The following is a 19,304-nucleotide window of genomic DNA, read 5'->3' as shown; positions in this document are numbered from 1 at the left end:
CTGAAAGTCTTCTTTCTCCTTGAAGTTCCATGTTTGCCTCTGAAAGATGATGCTTAGTTTTGCTGGGTACGTGATTTTGGGCTGTAGTCCCAGTTCCTTTGCCCTCTGGAATATCATATTCCATGCCCTCCGGTCCTTTAATGTAGAAGCTGCTAGATCTTGCTTTATCCTTATTGGAGCTCCACAGTATTTAAATTCCTTTTTTCTAGCTGCTTTCAATATTTTCTCCTTGACCTGGGAGTTCTGGAATTTGGCTATAATATTCCTGGAGGTTTTCCTTTTGGGATCTCTTTCAGGAGGTGATCGGTGGATTCTTTCAATTTCTATTTTAGTTTCTGCTTCTAGAATATCAGGGCAATTTTCCCTCACAATCTCTTGGAGGATGGTGTCTAAGCTCTTGTTTTGGTCATGGTTTTCAGGTAGTCCAATGATTTTCAAATTATCTCTCCTAGATTTATTTTCTAGGTCAACTGTTTTTCCAAGGAGATATTTCACATTGCCCTCTATTTTTTCATTCAATTGGATTTGCTTTACTGTGTCTTGGTTTCTCATAAGGTCACTAGCTTTCATTTGTTCAATCCTAATTCTTAGGCAATTATTTTCAGCAGGCAGTTTTTTAATCTCCTTTTCCATTTGGCTTTTCAAACTGTTGACTTTTTTCTCATGACTCTCCTGCATCGCTCTCATTTCTCTTTGCATTCCTTCCTCTCTTTCTCTACATCTTCGTTCTATCTCTCCTACTTTCTCTTCAAAGTCCCTTTTGAGAGCTTCCATGGCCTGAGACCAGTTCATATTTTTCTTGGAAGCTTTGGATGTTGGAGCTTTGACCCTATTATTATCTTCTTCTTCTGAGGATGTATTGTGGTCTACCTTTCCCCCAAAGAAGTTTTCGATGGTCTTCTGCTTTCTCTGCCTACTCATCCTGGCTTACTGTTTCTTGGCTTTTTACTCCTTCTTAAAGTGTAGCACTGCTTCCAGGACACACACTTTGTGCTACAGCGTGGCCCAGGAGGTGATTGGGCTTCTTCTCAGCCTGCCTGGCTTGTGAGTAATCACAGCCGCCTTCTCTTTGACCGAGAAACAGAAGTCTGATTGAACTCTGATTCTCTATGGTCGGAAGCTTGGCTTGCTTTTACCCCTCCCACACTGGGCCACCACCACTCGATTCAGCCCACTGGTTCAGACCCAGGGCGCTTTGCCCCAACTCCAGTAGATACTGCCTCCATTTCATCCCAGCCTACCACCAAACCCCCTCACCAGTCCATGATCGGAAGGTGATGAAGACTCTGACATGTGCTGGAAGCAGTGTCCTTGGCTGGGTCTGGCCTGCATGCTGAGCTGTTCAGCCTGATCAGTAGGTGATCAGAATTGCCCACTTTTGCGGAGAAACAGTCTCACTCTGTTCTTATGTGCATTAGGCTGTTCTGGGTTTTGATTTTTACCGCATTATTTGGGCGTGAATGGACGGGTTTATCTGGAGCTTGTGGGAGTCACAGCCTCTCCTCCGCCATCTTGGCTCCACCCCCTACTTCTCTATTATTTTAACAAGTTTTTGTTGTTGAGTTGCTTAGGTCATGTCTGACTCTTCGTGACTCCATGGACCACAGCATGCCAGGCCCTTCTGTTTTCCACTATCTCCCAAAGTCTGTCCAAGCTCATGTTTGTTGCTTCCATGACACCATCTATTCATCTCATCCTCTGTTGTCCCCTTCTTCTTTTGCCTTCTGTCTTTCCTAACAACAGAATGTTTTCCAATGAGTCCTGTCTTCTCATTATGTGGCCAAAGTATTTAAGCTTCAGCTTCAGAATTTTTCCTTCTAATAGTCAAGAGTTATTTCTTAAAGTATCGACTGATTTGATCTCCTTGATGTCCAAGTGACTCTCAAAAGTCTTTTCTAGCAGCACAATTTGAAAGTATTTATTCTGCAGCATTGAGCTTTCCTCATAGTCTAACTCTCATAGCCATACATTACTACTGGAAAAAAAATCATTTTAGCTAGTGCCAAATATTTAGCTAGCACCAAATGATTCAGATTATTGCTTTATAATATAATTAAAATTTTTATTATGCTATTTTATTTCTATTTTCTGCATTCTTCATTGAAATTCTAAACCTTTTGTTCTTATGAATTAATATTGCTATTATTTTGGCTTGTTCTATGAAGTAACCCCTTAGTATTTGATTAATATAAAAATATGTCTGTAAATTAACTTAGGGAATACAGTATTAGTTAAATTGTATTGGTGCAGCCCAAACATGGACAATGAATCTCTTCAGTTGTGTTCCTTTATTTTCATAATTAATTTTAGAGTTGTATTTATCTAAGTCCTGAATGTATCTTTTCAGCAAATTAGCATCCAATTTTTGTACTTACTTCCGATGGAGTCTCTGTTTCTCTCATTTACTCCTAGTTTTTCTTAATATTATGAACACATATTGATGATTCAATGGAATTTATTTTGTGTCCCACTACTGTATTCAAGCAAATCATCTTGATTCGTTTCTTTCATGAGTCTTTGGGGTTTTCTAGGTAAACTATCATGACAAGTGAAAGATAGTTCTATGTCCTCTTTGCTGAGGTTCATAGCTTTTTCTTTTTGATTGTTATAGCTTGCATTTCTAGAGTTATAAGATGCAATATGACATAGTGGATAGAGAGCTGTCTTGGGAGTGAGAAAGACCTGAGTTCAAGTGCTGTCTCTGACACATACTGTTTGTATGATCCTGGGTAAGTCACTTAACCTCTTAGTCCCCTAAACTATTCTTTAAGATTATGAGTTGCAGAGAAAGTGATTGTATACAGTGCTAAGCTTTTTCACTGGGAGCTAGCTACTCGGATGGAATTACAGGCCTGCTTTTTTTTTTTTTTAAAGCCAAATAACAGTGGGGAAAGTTAAGATCTTTATTTTACCTCTGAGCTTGTAGACACAGTTTTCCATGTTTGTCCTTTGTGAATGAAGCTATTTTTTCATTTTAGATATATACCTTAGATCACTGGAGTGGTTTGCCATTTCCTTCTCCAGCTTGTTTTACAGATGAGGAACTGAGGCAAAACAGGGTCAAGTGGCTTGCCCAGGGTCACTTGCCCAAGTTTGCCTTGTTGCCCCTAGGATTAAATAAAAACTCCTCTGTTTAGCTTTTAAAGTCCTTCTCATCCTGATTCTAATGTATCTCTTCAGAGCTATTATAAGTGACACTCCTTCCCTGACTCTAATGTTCAACAAAAAGATCTTCTTTCTCTTCACACATGACACTCGACTTCCCATTTCTATACCTTTGCACTTGCTTTGGAATATATATGATCCCTTCTCACCTGAAGCTCAAGCACCACTTTGTGCATAAGGCTTTTCTTAATCTTCTAATTGCTGGTGCCCTCTCTCCTTAACTCTTATTCTTATTTTGTATTGTATATGACACATGTACATTATGTCTCCCCAATAGAATATAAATTCTTTAGAGTAAGAATTACTTTGTTTTGTGTAATCTCGACATCTAGCACAGTGCCTACAGAATAGGGGCTTAATAATTATAAAAATATATAAAATAGAAAATATGTAAAATAGAAAAACATATAATAAAACATACAATAAAAATTTTTTAAATGCTTATTGATTGATCCAATTATATCTTCCCTATCTACATCACAGTCATCTTCCAATTTCCATGTTCCTCAGTGGTACCCACATTTGGCTTATAATCTTTATAATAAGGTTCTTTTACTTGGAGTCTAAGGTTTGTGGATAGATTTCAGAGGATCTGTGAACTTGGGTGAGAAAAAAAATAACATCTTTAGTTATTTCATGAACCCTTAACTAACACTTTTCCTGAAGTTATGAGTATAGGTAATAAAACATTTCTCTGAGAAGGGGTCTATAGGTTTCACTAGACTTCCAAAGAAATGCATTATAGAAAAAGGTTAACAACTCTGCTGGACATCAACCCCCGTTATAGAATTCCAGCTTGCCCCAAAAGTTTATGATCTGAATAAGGAATTTCAAAATAAAAATTTTGAAAGAATACATTCTGGGGTGGCTAGGTGGCTCAGTGGATAAAGTACCAGCCCTGGATTCAGGAGTACCTGAGTTCAAATCCGGCCTCAGACACTTGACACTTACTAGCTGTGTGACCCTAGGCAAGTCACTTAACCCCCATTGCCCCTCAAAAACAAACAAAAAAAACCCCCAAAACAGATCATAAACTTTTGTTTCCCATCACCCTGATTGAATTTGCCCCCTTTCCTCATCATGATATTTACTCCTTAAACTCTTGCCTATTTTCTCAGTCCATTATCTCTGTTTTTCTAATCTTCTTCGGAATGGTACTCAACTCTTATTTTAAAGCTTCTCTTTGTCATAGAGAATGATCTTTGTACTTGATTGAAACAAACTGATAAGGAATTGTTACCCAAGATATATAGGGAAATAATAAAAATGCATCTATCCACTCTTGATGAATTTAAGGTCCAGATAAACTACAACTCATGATATTGAAAAGAATAAGCAAATATGATTACTGAGCCACTTGTATATGATCTCTGAAAGACCATAGAGAGAAGAAGAGGTGCTTTAGGATTGGAGAAGGGTGTATATTGACTAAATTTTCCAAAGGAGCCTTTCTTCAAGTTCTTGACTCCATTTCTTCTTTCTTCTTGACCTCTCTCCATCAATCATTCCTTTTGTCTTCTGCTTTCATTTTCTCCCTCTGTCCTATTTGTTCATTTTACCTATCTTTTCAGATATAACCTCTCTTGTTGGACTCAGTCCCATACGTCCACTTGCCTAGTGGACAGTAGTTTGCTAGTACCTCAAATTCAATGTGTCCCCAAATGAACTCATCTTCCCACCTCCTGTTTATCCTAACTTCCAGCTCATTTCTGGACTTTTCTAACTTTATGAATGGAATCATAATTATCTTAGTCACAACTTGAAATTGAGTCACCTTTGAATTCTCTTTTTCTTGCTTACATCCTTCTCCTTGTGCCTGTATCCAAATAGTTGCTAAGTTCTATCCTGTTTGTGCAATGTCTCATCTATACCTATTATTGTCAACACCTTGGTTCAGGCTTTCATTATCTTTCACTAGGCTTATTGCAATAGCTTTCAAATGGATTTCCTTATCCCTGGTATCTTACTGATCCAATCTATCTTATATAATAGTATGATTAATCTTTATAAAGTATAAATCCATTTGCATCATTTCCCCGCTCCCATCCCCCAATTCCTCCCTCCCCCAGAAAGTTTTGAATGTGTCTGCCTACAAAATAAAATCTAGAATCAAAATCATCAAAACTCTCTTCAATATGGCCCCAACCAATCTTTCTGGGCTATCTATCACTACTACTTCCTAACACATACCCTATAGACAAACAGTACTGCTTACGACATATTCTGAATAGACCCTCATTTTCCAGTCTCTGCATTTTTGCTCATGTTGTCCCCTCTGCCTGGAATGACTTTCCGCTCCATCTCTGCCTTTTAATAATCTTATATTTATCCTTCAAGGCCCAGCTCAAATAACACTTCTTGAATGAAACCTTTTTAATCCTGCCAACATGTGACCTTTCCCTCTTTGAACCACCAAAGCACTTTGTATCTCTTTTTTTGTTTTGTTTTGTTTTGTTTTTTAGTGAGGCAATTGGGGTTAAGTGACTTGCCTAGGGTCACACAGCTAGTAAGTGTTAAGTGTCTGAGGCCGGATTTGAACTCAGGTACTCCTGACTCCAGGGCCGGTACTCTATCCACTGCGCCATCTAGCTGCCCCACTTTGTATCTCTTTTACGATATTTTGCCTTATAATTTTGTTTTTCTCATTCCATCAACTAGATCTTAAGTTCCTTGGTGAGATCTTTGTATCCCTTATAGTACTTAGTACAATATCATATATAATAGGCATATGATACATTTTTAGTGAATTAGTGGGTGATATTTTGGGGATCCTTGTCACAACATCAAAAGTGGAAGAATGAAATAATAGAAATGATAATATATTAAATGTGCATTAGGATTTAATTAATGTGATCTTGTGGTTTTAATTTTTTCATTAGGTTATTCTACTGATGGTAAGTAGGTTGATAAAACAGCAATGGCATAGCCAAATATTTTATAAAGTCACAATGTTTTTGTTATAGAGATCATATCTAAGTTTTAAATCTTCAGGGATTCAACAATCTCTTGGTAGCTAAATTTTAAAAATCATTTTAAATATGTCTTAAGAAAAATATCTTTGAATATGACTTGTTCAGATGTTTATTTAAAAGTAAAATGGTTTTCTTTTCATATTGCTTTTCTTATTGGTTTTGACAGTATTCTTATGCTCATTGTATCACTGTGACAACCATTTTTTTTCACAATGAAACCTCATTAAGCCAATGAAAAAATTTACTCACGTAAGGGAGACAACAAAAATAAACATCTTGCACAATCACAAAAATATGAACTGTCATAAGAGAAATGATAATTCTTGCCAGTGTACTTTTTTACTATACTGTAATCATTTGTTTAAAGTGATTAACCTGAGAAATCTGAGTGTATACATGATGTTGCCTTTAGTTATTTAAGTTTGTGTATTTATATTTTTGTCATCAAAGCAATGTGATATTTATATTTTGACAGGGTAATTGGCATTTTGAAAAGTACATTCATGTTTATAGACAAATATTAAATGTGTAATGTTTCTATGGTAAAAATGTCATTTAAAAATGTTAAAAAGAGAAATTTATTTCAATTTAAGGAGAAGAAATATGACATTCATTTCAACTCTATGGGGCTGTTTTAAAACCCAAGTGGAGATAGCCTAAAGTAAACTGTAGTATAAAGTTTATTTTGTAATAATGCTTTAATATCCCTGAACAGAATAGTTCTTCACAGACTAAATTAACCAGAGAAATATGCCAATTCTGGCTTCATTTCCATCCCACTGAATGATTGCATTCATTCTCTTTAGCTTTAAGGCTCTTCATTCTACTGTTTTTCAACACCCGTTATAGAATTCCAGCTTGCTTTTCACCTGTCTCCTAACAGTTTATAACATAGATGGCTGGATCCAGTCCATTGTTCCAATTGTATATAGCTTAAAAAGCTCTGCAGTATTTTACTCTTTCCATTGTATCTGGCTTCCTTGAGTGCTCTGCTCACTGCATTTTACTTGTGCTCTCTGTTTTCTAAACCCATTTATGCCTATTCTTTCTGCAGAGACTTGTTCATTGGGGAGCTCAAATTGACTTCTCTCCATTCTGTTTCCCTAACTAAAAATGCACCATTAAGGCTGATTGAACTCTTTTGAAGCACTTCATAAAACTGAAAGGCCATAAGAAATTAGGCTACCAGTGTTTGCAAATACCTGTTTTCAGCTAAATTGATAGGAAGGAATTAGAAATAATTGGAAACTTTAAAATGCTATTGATATATGTTTATAGGTTACTTTTTTTTTAAACTGTTAAAACATTTGCAAAATATTTTGTGGAATAAAACCCCCTCCAGGTTAGAAAGTAAAGAATAAAAAAGATCAGTTAAAACACAAAGATGATTTTTAAAAATTCTTGGAAAAATATCAAGTTAATGTGTTTTTAGTAAACAAGATAGAATGACAATGCTAGTGCCATAGTTGAGAGCAATTGCTTTTGATTTACAGTCTTCAATTTTTGTTTTTTGCTTGAGGGTCAATCATATTATTATTTCCGAGTTTTAAAGTAATAATTATTTTCATTTTCTTGACTTGTTATGTATCATCTAGAAGAACAAAATTTTGTCTGTTTTAAGTACTTAGGTGTTTTATATGAAAACCACTAAAATGAAGACTAGCTAAAATGAGGAACAGATTTTTTTAGGAAGAAGGTTTCACAGCAATTTTCATTTTTAAGCCACGTACTTAATGTAATTGAATAACAAATTAATTTTATAAAATTATTTGTCACCAGGTGCTCTGTGGTTTTCTGGTCAAAATTTAAGAAAGGTAAATAAGACCAAATACAGAAGTTTGGTTTTTTTTATTCAAACATTTTAGAACCTAACATAAACTAAAAATGAGTATGAACTGTAGTAATAAAGAAACTTTACTTCAGATCATAGAAGTAAAGGGACTTTCTTCCTCCAGACTTGACTGGAGATTAATTAAATCATTTCTGGAATGCTTTCAATCTAAAAAAGACACGTGAAAAAGATATAATATATAAATATATATGTAGATATGTATGGATGCACATATGCATGCATGCATATATATATATATATATATATATATATATATATATATATATATATATATATATATATCTGGATGTTTTGGATGACTAGTAAATACTCGTGAAAAGATTTATGAACCCTTTTGGAGCCAGCATTTTTGTGTGTGAGTGTGCGTGGTTTTGGGAGCAAAAGAATTTCATAGCTATTTGATATGTTGGTATGACCTTAAGAAAAAATTTACTTTTAATTTGAAAAAAAAAAAGGGCTCATTTTTGCCAAAGAGAAATTTCTAAGGTCTGAAAATGTAGAAGCTGGTTCTTTAAAATGTCTTTTGCCTGAGTTTGCAAAATCTGATTTGGCAAAATGAAAGTAAGTGAAGATTATCATCAATCACATAATGCTTTAAATTAATTGTACCTTTTCTAAAGCAGGAACGTGAAGTATTATTGGTAATTTTTTACTCTATACTTCTCTATTGCCTTTAAAACTATCACTAGGTAAAAACCGCCCCCCCCCCCCGTGCATATTTTCTTCCACAAACACTCTCATTATTGGAAGGAAGGGGCAACATAATCAATAAGAAAAGTAGTTAAGTACCATCAGAGGCTATGTGCTTTATAGTAGAGGTACAAGAAAAAGCTACCAGTTTCTCTCCTATTATGTGCTAGATTCACTGGGATCCCCCCTCAAAGGCCTTGTGTACTTACTCCTATACTTACTGACATGATGAATAATTCACTTTCTTTTATGAAAACAACATTTCACAGAATGCAAGAGAGCCTGCAATGCAACTAAGGATTAGATCCATTAAAAAAAATTAAATGTTTGGTAAAATGTGTAGCACCTCATGAATGAAGTCAAGTGAATGAAAATGACGATGAAAATGACACAGTACTATTAACATATAAGCATTTTTTGTTTTGAATAAAATAAATCTTTATTAGAAAAATATACCAAAAATTGCAAATCACAATAAATGAAAGTAAATGAGCAAATGAAATACCTCTGACTCAGACAATTTAGCTACTAAGCCTTTGAAGATCCCTGGTCTCCCATACAAACAGTTCTTTTTTCTTTGTTTACTTAACATCTGGAGCTAACCACGTTTAAAATACTCTATTCTGATTGCCTTTCAGGGCCAGAAATCTCAAGAGTCAGGCTCACTAAAACTTAGTTTTGTTTCTCACTCCTGATGAGATCTTAACAATTTTCTCAAGGTGTCCGATTTTTCTTTCTTTATTTTTTAAATGAAATTTTATTGATAACTTTCATTTCTATGTCACTTACATTTATGAAGGGCTTCCTCCTTTCCAGAAAGCTATCCCTTATAACAAAGAATAAAAAAAGAGAGAAAAATAACAGTTCAGCAAAACTAGCTAATACATCAAAAAAGCCTAACATTGTCAGTTGTGTTCCTCTCTCACAGTCCTCCATCTTTGTAAAAAAAAAAGCAGGGAAGTGAATAAGCATTTTTCTAAAGCTAGTTTTATGTGTGTGTGTGTGTGTGTGTGTGTGTATACACACACTATATCTATCTAGATCTAGATATCTAGATCTAGATATAGATGTATGCAAATGTGCTTGGGCATACTCACATACCTAAGTCTTCTAATTGAAAATAATTTCTCCATCTAACTTAAACCTGTCATTTTGTATCTATAGTTACAATATTTGAGAGACATAAAAACTATTTTCTATTGCAAAAACCTATCATTCTTACAAGATACTTATTTTAACACAATATAATAATAATAATTATAATAATACATTTATTATATGGAACCTTTAGGGTTTACAAAGTACTTTCCTAATTACAACCATGTGAAGTAGCTCTTTGTAGGTAGGAAACAGATGATTTAAAGGGGCATTTTTCTCCAATGATCTTTCTCATAAAACTCATCATGACCCTGATTAATCTGATTTCATATTTCATATTTCACATTGCACATTCTACTCCATTCCTGTAGGGGCTTGGAAATAGGCTGTAATGCATTCAGCATTCTTGTGATCTCAAACCTTCTCCAGCCCCTTGACTATAACTATCATGAAAAATTTTGTGTCATTCTTGCACTTTCCAAGTCCTTTTTCTGGCTGGTTCTACATTTTAAATTATATAAATTTATAGATTTTGAAATTATATAGATGTTGAAAATTATCACAGAGCTTAAATGCAGACACACTTCAAAATTCTGAACATTATAACTCCTTTGAACTAAAAGTTCACTAGTTTACCTATGGCACTATTTTAAACTTAACACAAAACTGTCTTATTTCGTAGATGACATTATAGAAAAAGGAAGCTGTTAAATCCTTTGTTCATCAAGTCCACCCCACCTTATCTCATGGATGTGGAAGTTGAGGCCAAGAGAAATGAAGTGATTTTCCCAAGGCCTAAAACCCAGAATGTGCCAGGGCTGGGATGTGAACTCAGATATTCAACCTTCAAATCCAGTGCTTTTATCAATATGCTCCAACAAAGTTGTTAGGTATTTTAAAATATTCTTTTCCATAGTAGCTATAAATATGTAATTAAAAATTCAACAAGACCTGAAATGACAGAGTTTAGTTCAATGAAAAATAATAACTCCAATTATTTACCAACCATACATGTAAAAAGAGAATGTAGCCATCTAGCAACAAGAATGTAAATTTCTGTAGTTGCAATTCTTTAGTCAGCTGTTAAGTAGTTGGCCTTGGCTTTGGACAATCCAAAGCGCAATATCGACACCTCCTGGATATCATTGGTACTGCATTTTTTTCTTTTTCAAAAAATAGTCTTACTCCCATGTAAATAGCATTAAGATTCAAAAATACACAGAATGAGCACACATTAAATAATGAATAATTGATCTCTTCATTATCCTTGATACTCTGAGAGTAAGATGAATTATATTACAAATATGCAGTGCCTTAGAAAGAAATTACATTATTCACATATCATTTGAATTGTTACTTCTAGAATAGTTTCAATGCCAATTATTTTTTAAATTGTAAGATTATAAATGGCAAATATTTTAGTAAAAATAGCTTATTCTGTGTAAACAGAGAATATTGTGAAAATCACATCCAGTGCTTAACCAACAGAATTTCCCACGGATGCTAGGGTAATTAAGCTTCTGTATTTCAAAATAAAAAATAGAAATATTATAACTTATTTTAATGATTAAATTAAAAACCTACCACAGGTTCAAAACCTGTAGCTGATAGATTTAATTTATGTTTTAAATTATGTGCTATGTAATATATTTTATTTATTTTTTTTTTGAGTAATTTTTTTTTTTTTGGTGAGGCAATTGGAGTTAAGTGACTTGCCCAGGGTCACACAGCTAGTAAGTGTCAAGTATCTGAGGCTGGATTTGAACTCAGGTACGCCTGAATCCAGGGCCAGTGCTTTATCCACTGCACCACCTAGCCGCCCCTTATGTAATATATTTTAAAAACCATTTCAAGTGGAATTTATCATTAAAAATAAAATTTTAAGAAGGTTAACACCCAGATTAAGCATGTTCTTTTGGAACTTGAAATTATTTATTGTGTGCCAATTGACCATGTGGGACCACCATCAAGCTTTTTCTCTTTTTTCTTAAGGGCATAAACCAGTGACTGATTCATTAGCAAACATCAGGTTCTTACTGGTGTACACAATTCTGCATCTGAAAACAACGAGATCATCTTGCTTTAAGTGGAGCTGTGTTTGACAAGGAACATTCTCTTGGATTTTACAAAGCCCTAAATGAGTGAGTATGTATGTACACACATATATACATATACATACACGCATAATATATACACACATGTATATGCATATATGTATGTACATACACATTACAATTCAAAGTCAGCTATTTCCTATAGTTATCTTTCACTAAGTTGTGTCTGGCCAGAATATTATTTCTATGCCTTAAGCATGGAGCTAAAAGCTTGACTCTGCTTTGTGATTTCTTTTCATGTCTACCTTTTAAAGATGATGTGAGATGTAAAACAACTCATGATTTCTCTTTAAAGTTCAAATATGGAGTACAATTCTTGACAACTGTATTCAAAGTATGAGGTGTTAGCAAATTAAATCCACTAAGGGAGAGATTGAGATCACTGTTATATGGAGCTAGAGAAGTATATCCGCATATTAATGCTGTTTTTCTATTAACACCAGTACCATGATTAGCTTATTCACATTTTCCATCACCCACCACTATCTGCTAGCTTTTATTTACACTGTTACTGAACAGAATTAGATTTCTTGGTTCATGTTCATTTTTCTTTTGCAAATTACATTCGGTTTTGTCTGGAAAAGTTGTTGGCAGGCATCCTGTAAGAAATAAAATACTTCTTAGTCATGCTACTTTAGATTTTACTTATTTAAGAACTTACTTGCAGAAAAATAATTAAATAATTCATATGACATGGTCCATTTGATGAGGCATGTAAAATACTTCAAAGAAGCATAAAAAATCATATCCAAGTGTGGGAAAAAGTCTAGCTTCCATTTTTAGTTCCACTATAAACTAATTTGAATTTGAGGTTAGGTGGTGTTTGTTGCTGCTGCCGCTGCTCTGTTTTGTTGTTTTCCTATTTACAAATAAGCATTTGTTTTTGCTTTTACTCCATGTTTAGGCAGGGGTCTGTTTTAACAAGGCCCTTCTAACATATGTGATGACCCACATAAAGCTACCTGTCTATGTTTTTAAAACTACTATCCATCTACTTATCTGTCTGTCTATCATCTCAGTATATAATTGATCTCCTATTTCTATATCTTTGTACCAGTTTTATAAATTGCTTGACACAGAAAGTCAGGTATATAGAACAGGGTGGAATAAAGGTGTTATCAACTAAGACTGGTATGGATTTGCAAAGATTTGCCAAACGTTTACCTCACATAATCCCAGACTTGAATTTATGTATTCTTTTGTAATTGTAAGAGAGGGACCAATTTTTTATACTTAATGAATATGCTAGAATAATAGCTCATTTTAAAGAAAAAGTTGGAAAATTATATACATGGCATTTTTTCCCAATAGTCCCCTCAACTAAGAACTCCATTGTACCCTACCACGGTAAATTTTAAATTCTTTATGAATTATGTGAATTAATTATTCTGTGACCTGTTACCTATTTTTATTTAAAAGTCATGTAATCTGGGGAATTCCATATTTCATTGCTCTTTACTCTTAGTTGCATGAAGTACAATTCAAATGGAAAGTGGGGGTGCTACTAGAAAAGAGTAATGACAAAAATAATTAGTGGAAATCTTATTACTTAAGGGAATGGAACTATAGAATTTATAGCAAGAAGGGGACCTTAGAGATAATCTAATTCAAGCCCCTTAATGTACAGTTTTACCTTCCTTCATCTCGGTTGCCTTGGTACATCTGTATAGAACGAGAAGTGATGTTTTGTTGTGACATGAAAGTTGGAGAAATATTTACTCCTCTAAGCTGCTGAAAAGTTATTTCTGCGTGGATGCTACGAGGATTATTTGTCATATTTCCTGCATTCTTCGCTTTTTTGTCTGAAATACAGAATTCATGTTGCTGAAATAATAAAAACAACTTTATTGCTTTTATCAGAGAAACACTATATAATATATGCATTCTTATATGTATATGTATAATATAACATTCTTCTATAATTAACTCTAGATTACATACTCCCAATGAATATTTTAATATACCATTACCACTTGGAATATTATTGTGCAATAAGATATGACTAAAAAGGAGATAGATAAATCTGAGATGACTTGTATGAACTGATACAGAGTAAATAAAAAGCAGAACCAAGAGAATAATTTAAACATGACTATAATATTGTAAAGAAAAGACTTAATAATTCTAATTAACGCAATGAATAAACACAATCCCAGAAGACATCCCACCTCTTGATAAGAAAGGCAATGTATTATATAGGTTGGGAATGAGACAGACATTATCTAACACAGCCAATGAGGAAATCTGTTTCTCTTGACTATTCTTGATTGTTTATAAGGGAAGGTATTCATTTTTGCTTGTTTAGGGGTGTAGAGAGTAGTAATAACGATGTCCTGCTAAAGAAGAAAAGAGCATTAATGAAACATTTATAAAATACACATAAGAGATCAGAGGGAATGTTAGAAAGAAATGACAAGTAGGTCAGTATTGGAATTACTGTGTTAAAATTTGTATATACTTAGAAAAAAACCTGAGCCATATACATTATTGAGATTTACAGTTTCATATGCAATTCTTTTTTTGTTCTTCTTTGTATATGTAAATCATTGTCGTTTTTGATGAATGCCAAGTTAAAATTTTAAAAAGATACTATTAATGCTGGCAAGATTATTTTCTACCTCAGATTACCATCCTCAGGGGCAGGCTATTTTTGTAAACTGGTTTTAGTAACATCTTGTTGCCTTAGAGGGCAATGCTACTGGTAAAAATGAAACCAAAAAGCTATCCAGCTGCAACTAATTTAAGGGGAGCTGAAAGACGGGGTTAGTTTCCCCTCTACATTTATCCTTGATCTCATTCCCTCCCATGTCCTCCAGCAGATGCCCCCAACAGTCATCCTCCATCCTCCAAGCTTCGAACTCTCCCTTATCTATTGGTTCTTTCCCTGCTTTCTACAAACATGCCTATGTCTTCTCTATCCTTAAAAACTCCTCACCTGACTCTACCATCCTTTCAAGCTATTGTCCTATTTCTCTCCTTCCTTTCATAGCCAAACACCTAGAAAAAGTTAAACAACTTTTTAAACTCATTTCAAAGTCATTGCCTCCACTTTCTTTTTTCTCCCTCCCTTTTTAAAGGGGCAAATATGGCTTAGGATAGTTAAAATGAAACTAAAATTGTTCCCTCCAAAGTTATTAAAGTTACAAAGGTCCTCCTAGATGTTCTTCTCCTCTCTGGGTTTTCTCCTCCTGACTGATAGACTGCTCCTTGGTTTCCTTAGCTAGATCATCTTCCATACCCGGATCTCTGACTACGGGTGTGTCTAAAAACTCTGTCCTATGCCTTCTCGTCTTCTCTTTCTACATTTCTTCTCTTTGTGATTGCATTACTTCCCAAAGGATTAATTATCTTTATGCAGATAACTCAGATTAATATAATGCTACTCTCCTGAACTCCAGTGCTGTGTTGTCAATTTCCTATTAGATATTTTGAACTGGATGAACTATGGATGCATAAGATTTAAAACAGAACTAATTATTTTTCATTTAAAATCAGCCCCTCTTCTGAACTTCCCTGTTTCTGTCAAGGGTAGCACTATACCATCCATGTCTGTAGTCCATTTTTATCTTCTCATTTTCTCTCTTCCCAAATATCTTAATCAACTGCCAAGTCTTGTTAATTATTCCTCCAAGACATCTTTCAAATCCAAATCTTTCAAATCTTTCCCTCCACTCATATGGCCACCACCCTGTGGTGCCAATCCCACTGGGCTGCTGGAGGGGCCAAGGGAGCAAGCACCATGGGGATACCTCTAATTTTCCTTCCCCAGATCTCTCTTGGGGCTCTCCTCTGCCTGAGCCTGCCCAATGCCCATATCCTACTGGCCTGCCAGAAGGACCAACAGAGGTGCTTTATGGAGCACTTCCCTCACCCTTCTTCAGCCCAGTAGATCCTAACAGACACTAGAGAGGCATAAGTTCTCCATTGAGTCCTTCCCTTTAACTTTCCTGCAAACTCCTTCTTCTCCTTCCCCCTTCTGGATGGATGCTCAATCCCATTACCTGCTTTGGGGGAAACATAGAGCCCCTTTGCTAGTCTGAGTCTTAGGTCCTCTCCCAACTTTCCAATAGTCATGGGCCGAGTTCCTCCAGCTTTCTAGCTATGGGAAATGTATATCCAGACATTGAAAGAAAGTCACCAACTATGGTCCTTTCAGTAATACAGAGGACCATCAAGCCTACCATCTGCCCTGTCACTGTTCCATATGGACCACTAGGTCTTATCATTTCTCCTTGGGCTACAAGCTGCGTACCCCTAGACATTGCTAACTACCCTAATACATCCTAAGGCTCCTTGACATCCCCCTTGCAGCTGAGCCTTCCTGTATATGTTGTCTCCCACAATTAAAATGTGAGCTCCTTGAGAGCAGGGACTATTTCCCTATTCTGTTTGTATCTCTAGTGCTTAGCAAAGTACTTGGCACATAAGAAGTGCTTGGTAAAAGTTTTTCCATTCATTTATCCATCCATCTATCCACCCACCCACCCACCCATCCATCCATCCATCTATCCATCTTAGTTCAAGTTTTCCTTATTTGTTGACTGGATTAATGTAATAGTCTACTAATTGGTCTCCCTGCCCCAAGTCTCTCTCTCTCATCCAATTCAAACTCCAAATAGCTTCCAAAGTGATATTTTTAAAGCACATGCCACTCTTCTGCTCAATAAACTTTTGTGACTTATTATCTCTAGGATCAAATATAAAGTGTTCTAGTTGGCACTTAAAACCCCACACGACCTGGTCACAATTTAGTATACATGTTAGTACCCTTATCTCTTTCCCTCACTCTTTCAGCCAAACTAGTTTTCTTGTTCTTTACACAAAACTATCTCCTATCTCTATGTGTTCCCTCCTCACTCCTAGTTTCCTTCAAAACTCAGTCCAAATGCTACTTCCTAGTGGGGCTTTTCTTGATTATTCCAATTGCTCATTTCATGCCCCCCCCATTACTGTTTTTATTTTTTCATAAGATGATGATTCCAGTCCTTATGAGCATTTACAGCATGTTTGGCTAATGCAATCCTTACACAGAATTTGGAACATGCTCTGATATTCTGTAACTGGTTAAAGTTCACTAACCATGTGGTGAATTCTGAGCCTTCTTGCCTATTTCTGTCAAGGGTGCTACTACACCAACCATGTCTATAATCCATCATTATCTTCTCACTTAAGGAGCCAGGGCCAGGTAGTGGTCAGCCAGGACCATGTCCTTAGTTGGCTTTTTTCTTGCCTGGTTTGTTCCAGTTAGACAAAGATATAACAGGAAAGGTCTCAGATCCTCCCTGAGGCTGACATGTGGCCTGCCAATATAAGCTTCTGAGTTTTGTTTTTTTCTTACTTTTTTCTTATTGCATCTTTGTGTTCATTCTTTATTGTTTTAGGTGAAAGGAATCAGAGTTAGCTATGACATTGTGAGCTTCTAAAAAAAGTCAAGAATGTCCAGGAGCTGGAGTCCATGTGAAGATTTTCTGTAAGCCAGATGGTGAGGAGTGAAATCTCAAGTGACTTGCCCAGGCTTGTGCAATAGTATTATCTACTCTTCAGCCATGCTGAATTTGGAACTGAATGTGATAGGGGTGAATGCTATGTTGAAACGATACTCTTGGAACTCATTCTCCCCAGTGACTAAGGGGGTATAGGGAAGAATGTATCTCCGGTATTGGCAGGGAGAGACAGAGAATGTTTGTACTTCTAGTCTTGCTATATCTTTTTGTAACAGCTAATTGACAATAATTGGCTTAAGGGAATTGGGGCACTAACCACTAGCAATTATCAGTGAGAGAACACATTAGAATGGGGGCTTGAACAAAAAGCAACATATAAAGATAGCCCATGACTACTTGGGGGGCACTGAGCAGCACCAAGGGGGAGTTATAGCCAGCCTTGGTCTGGGAGAGTGAGTTCAGAGTTACTGTTACACATATATAGTATCACAGATTTAGGTCATGTTGTCTCCCAAGATATAGTGTAAGATCCTTAAGTCACGGACTATTTTATTTTTATCTTTGTATCTCTAGCCCTCAGCGTAACAGCTAGCATATGGGTCATTCGGATGTGATTATCAATGGATTAAGCAATCATGGAACATTTGTGTGAAGATTGAAGTATAAGAAATTCAGAACCTTTTTGCTGACTTGATATTTACCCCTTCAACCTGACACCTAGACTGGGACTTTGTTCACTCCTCTGATGCTTTTTGGTTCTGGTACCAACTTGTGCTTCTGATCTTAGAATAAAAATGAGAACGTAATAGAATCTTAGAGTTGGAAGGGTCTTCAGAGGCCACGTAGTCCAATGTTCACCTGAACAAGAATCTCCTCTATAATACACTCAACAAAGGTCCATCCAACATTGGCATGAAGATCTCCAGTGAGCCTAACCTCCTCAGGAAGCCCTTCCCATTTTAAGGAATTTTTCCTTTTATTGAGCCGAAATCTGCCTACCCATCTCTCTGAGTTCTGTCCTTTGGAGCCGAGCAGAACAAGTCTAAACATTTTCCCATGGGATAGTACTTCAAACACTTGCAGACGGCTTCCATGGCCTACCAATAGCTTTTCTTTTCCAGTTGGATCACCTCCATTTCCTTCAGGTGATCCTCACCTGGCATCATCTCAAAGTCCTTTCAACTGTGATGGTGGCTTTCTTCTGGATCCTCTCCAGCATCTGGAATGACCAGAATTAAACCCAGTATTTCAGATGTCATCTAAATAGAGTAAGGTTCAGTAGGATTATCACCTGGATACTATGCTTCTTTCAAAGTACCCACAGTTTATAGTAACATTTTTTGGTCATCATATCATATGCTGTTGAAGTCCACTCAAACTTGAATTTTTTTTTTTAAGACAAACTTCTAGCCAGCCATGAAGACCCAATCTTGTGCTTGTGAAGTTGGGTTTTGTGAACTAAAATGTAAGCCTTTATATTTATGTGTATTAAATTTAATTTTAATAGATTGGGTCTAGATACTAACTACTGCCTCTGACTCACTATCCAGGACATCTCTGTATCACTAATTTCACTAACTTAGCCTTTCACAATAAGTCACAAGCTTCTGGCCTCTAATAGGAAATGTTCAGTTCTCAATTTTTCTTCCCACCAAATAAGTCTTCAGGTTAAACCATGGAAGGCGTTATTCCCCCATCCAAAATTGGATAATGAAAAAACACGAGTCATGAAATAATTGTAGATACATCATAAAACTCAAATTGTGAGCAAATGTGCTGCTCTCATATTCAAATGTTTTGGTAGAACTCCAAGCACAAGTATTCAAATGGATCACAGAATCATAGGATCAGAGAAGTAAAGCTGGGAGGGACCTCAGAAGTTATTATATTTAATTCCCTCATGTTATAAAGGAGGAAACTGAGACCCAGAGAGGTGAAGGAAGCAATCTGTCCCTGGTCACACTCAACG

The 19,304-nt window shown here is 35.7% G+C and overlaps 1 protein-coding gene across 1 annotated transcript in view; it reads right to left on the bottom strand.

Moving 5' to 3' along the window:
* Window positions 1-11,608: 11,608 nt before the first annotated feature.
* Window positions 11,609-19,304, bottom strand: part of LRRC9 (leucine rich repeat containing 9) — a 147,163-nt gene continuing 139,467 nt past the window's right edge. Inside the window, exons 33-34 of the mRNA XM_043986519.1 lie at window positions 13,525-13,693; window positions 11,609-12,490 (exon numbers count right to left, since the gene is read on the bottom strand). Of these exons, the coding sequence (XP_043842454.1) occupies window positions 12,451-12,490; window positions 13,525-13,693 (209 nt within the window). The 3' untranslated portion in view covers window positions 11,609-12,450. The remainder of the gene's footprint in view (window positions 12,491-13,524; window positions 13,694-19,304) is intronic.

The sequence above is a fragment of the Dromiciops gliroides genome, chromosome 2 (assembly GCF_019393635.1).
Source record: "Dromiciops gliroides isolate mDroGli1 chromosome 2, mDroGli1.pri, whole genome shotgun sequence".
Lineage (NCBI taxonomy): Eukaryota > Metazoa > Chordata > Mammalia > Microbiotheria > Microbiotheriidae > Dromiciops > Dromiciops gliroides.
The sequence above is the reverse complement of the archived record's forward strand: the minus strand, read 5'-3'. Positions and strand labels throughout refer to the sequence as shown.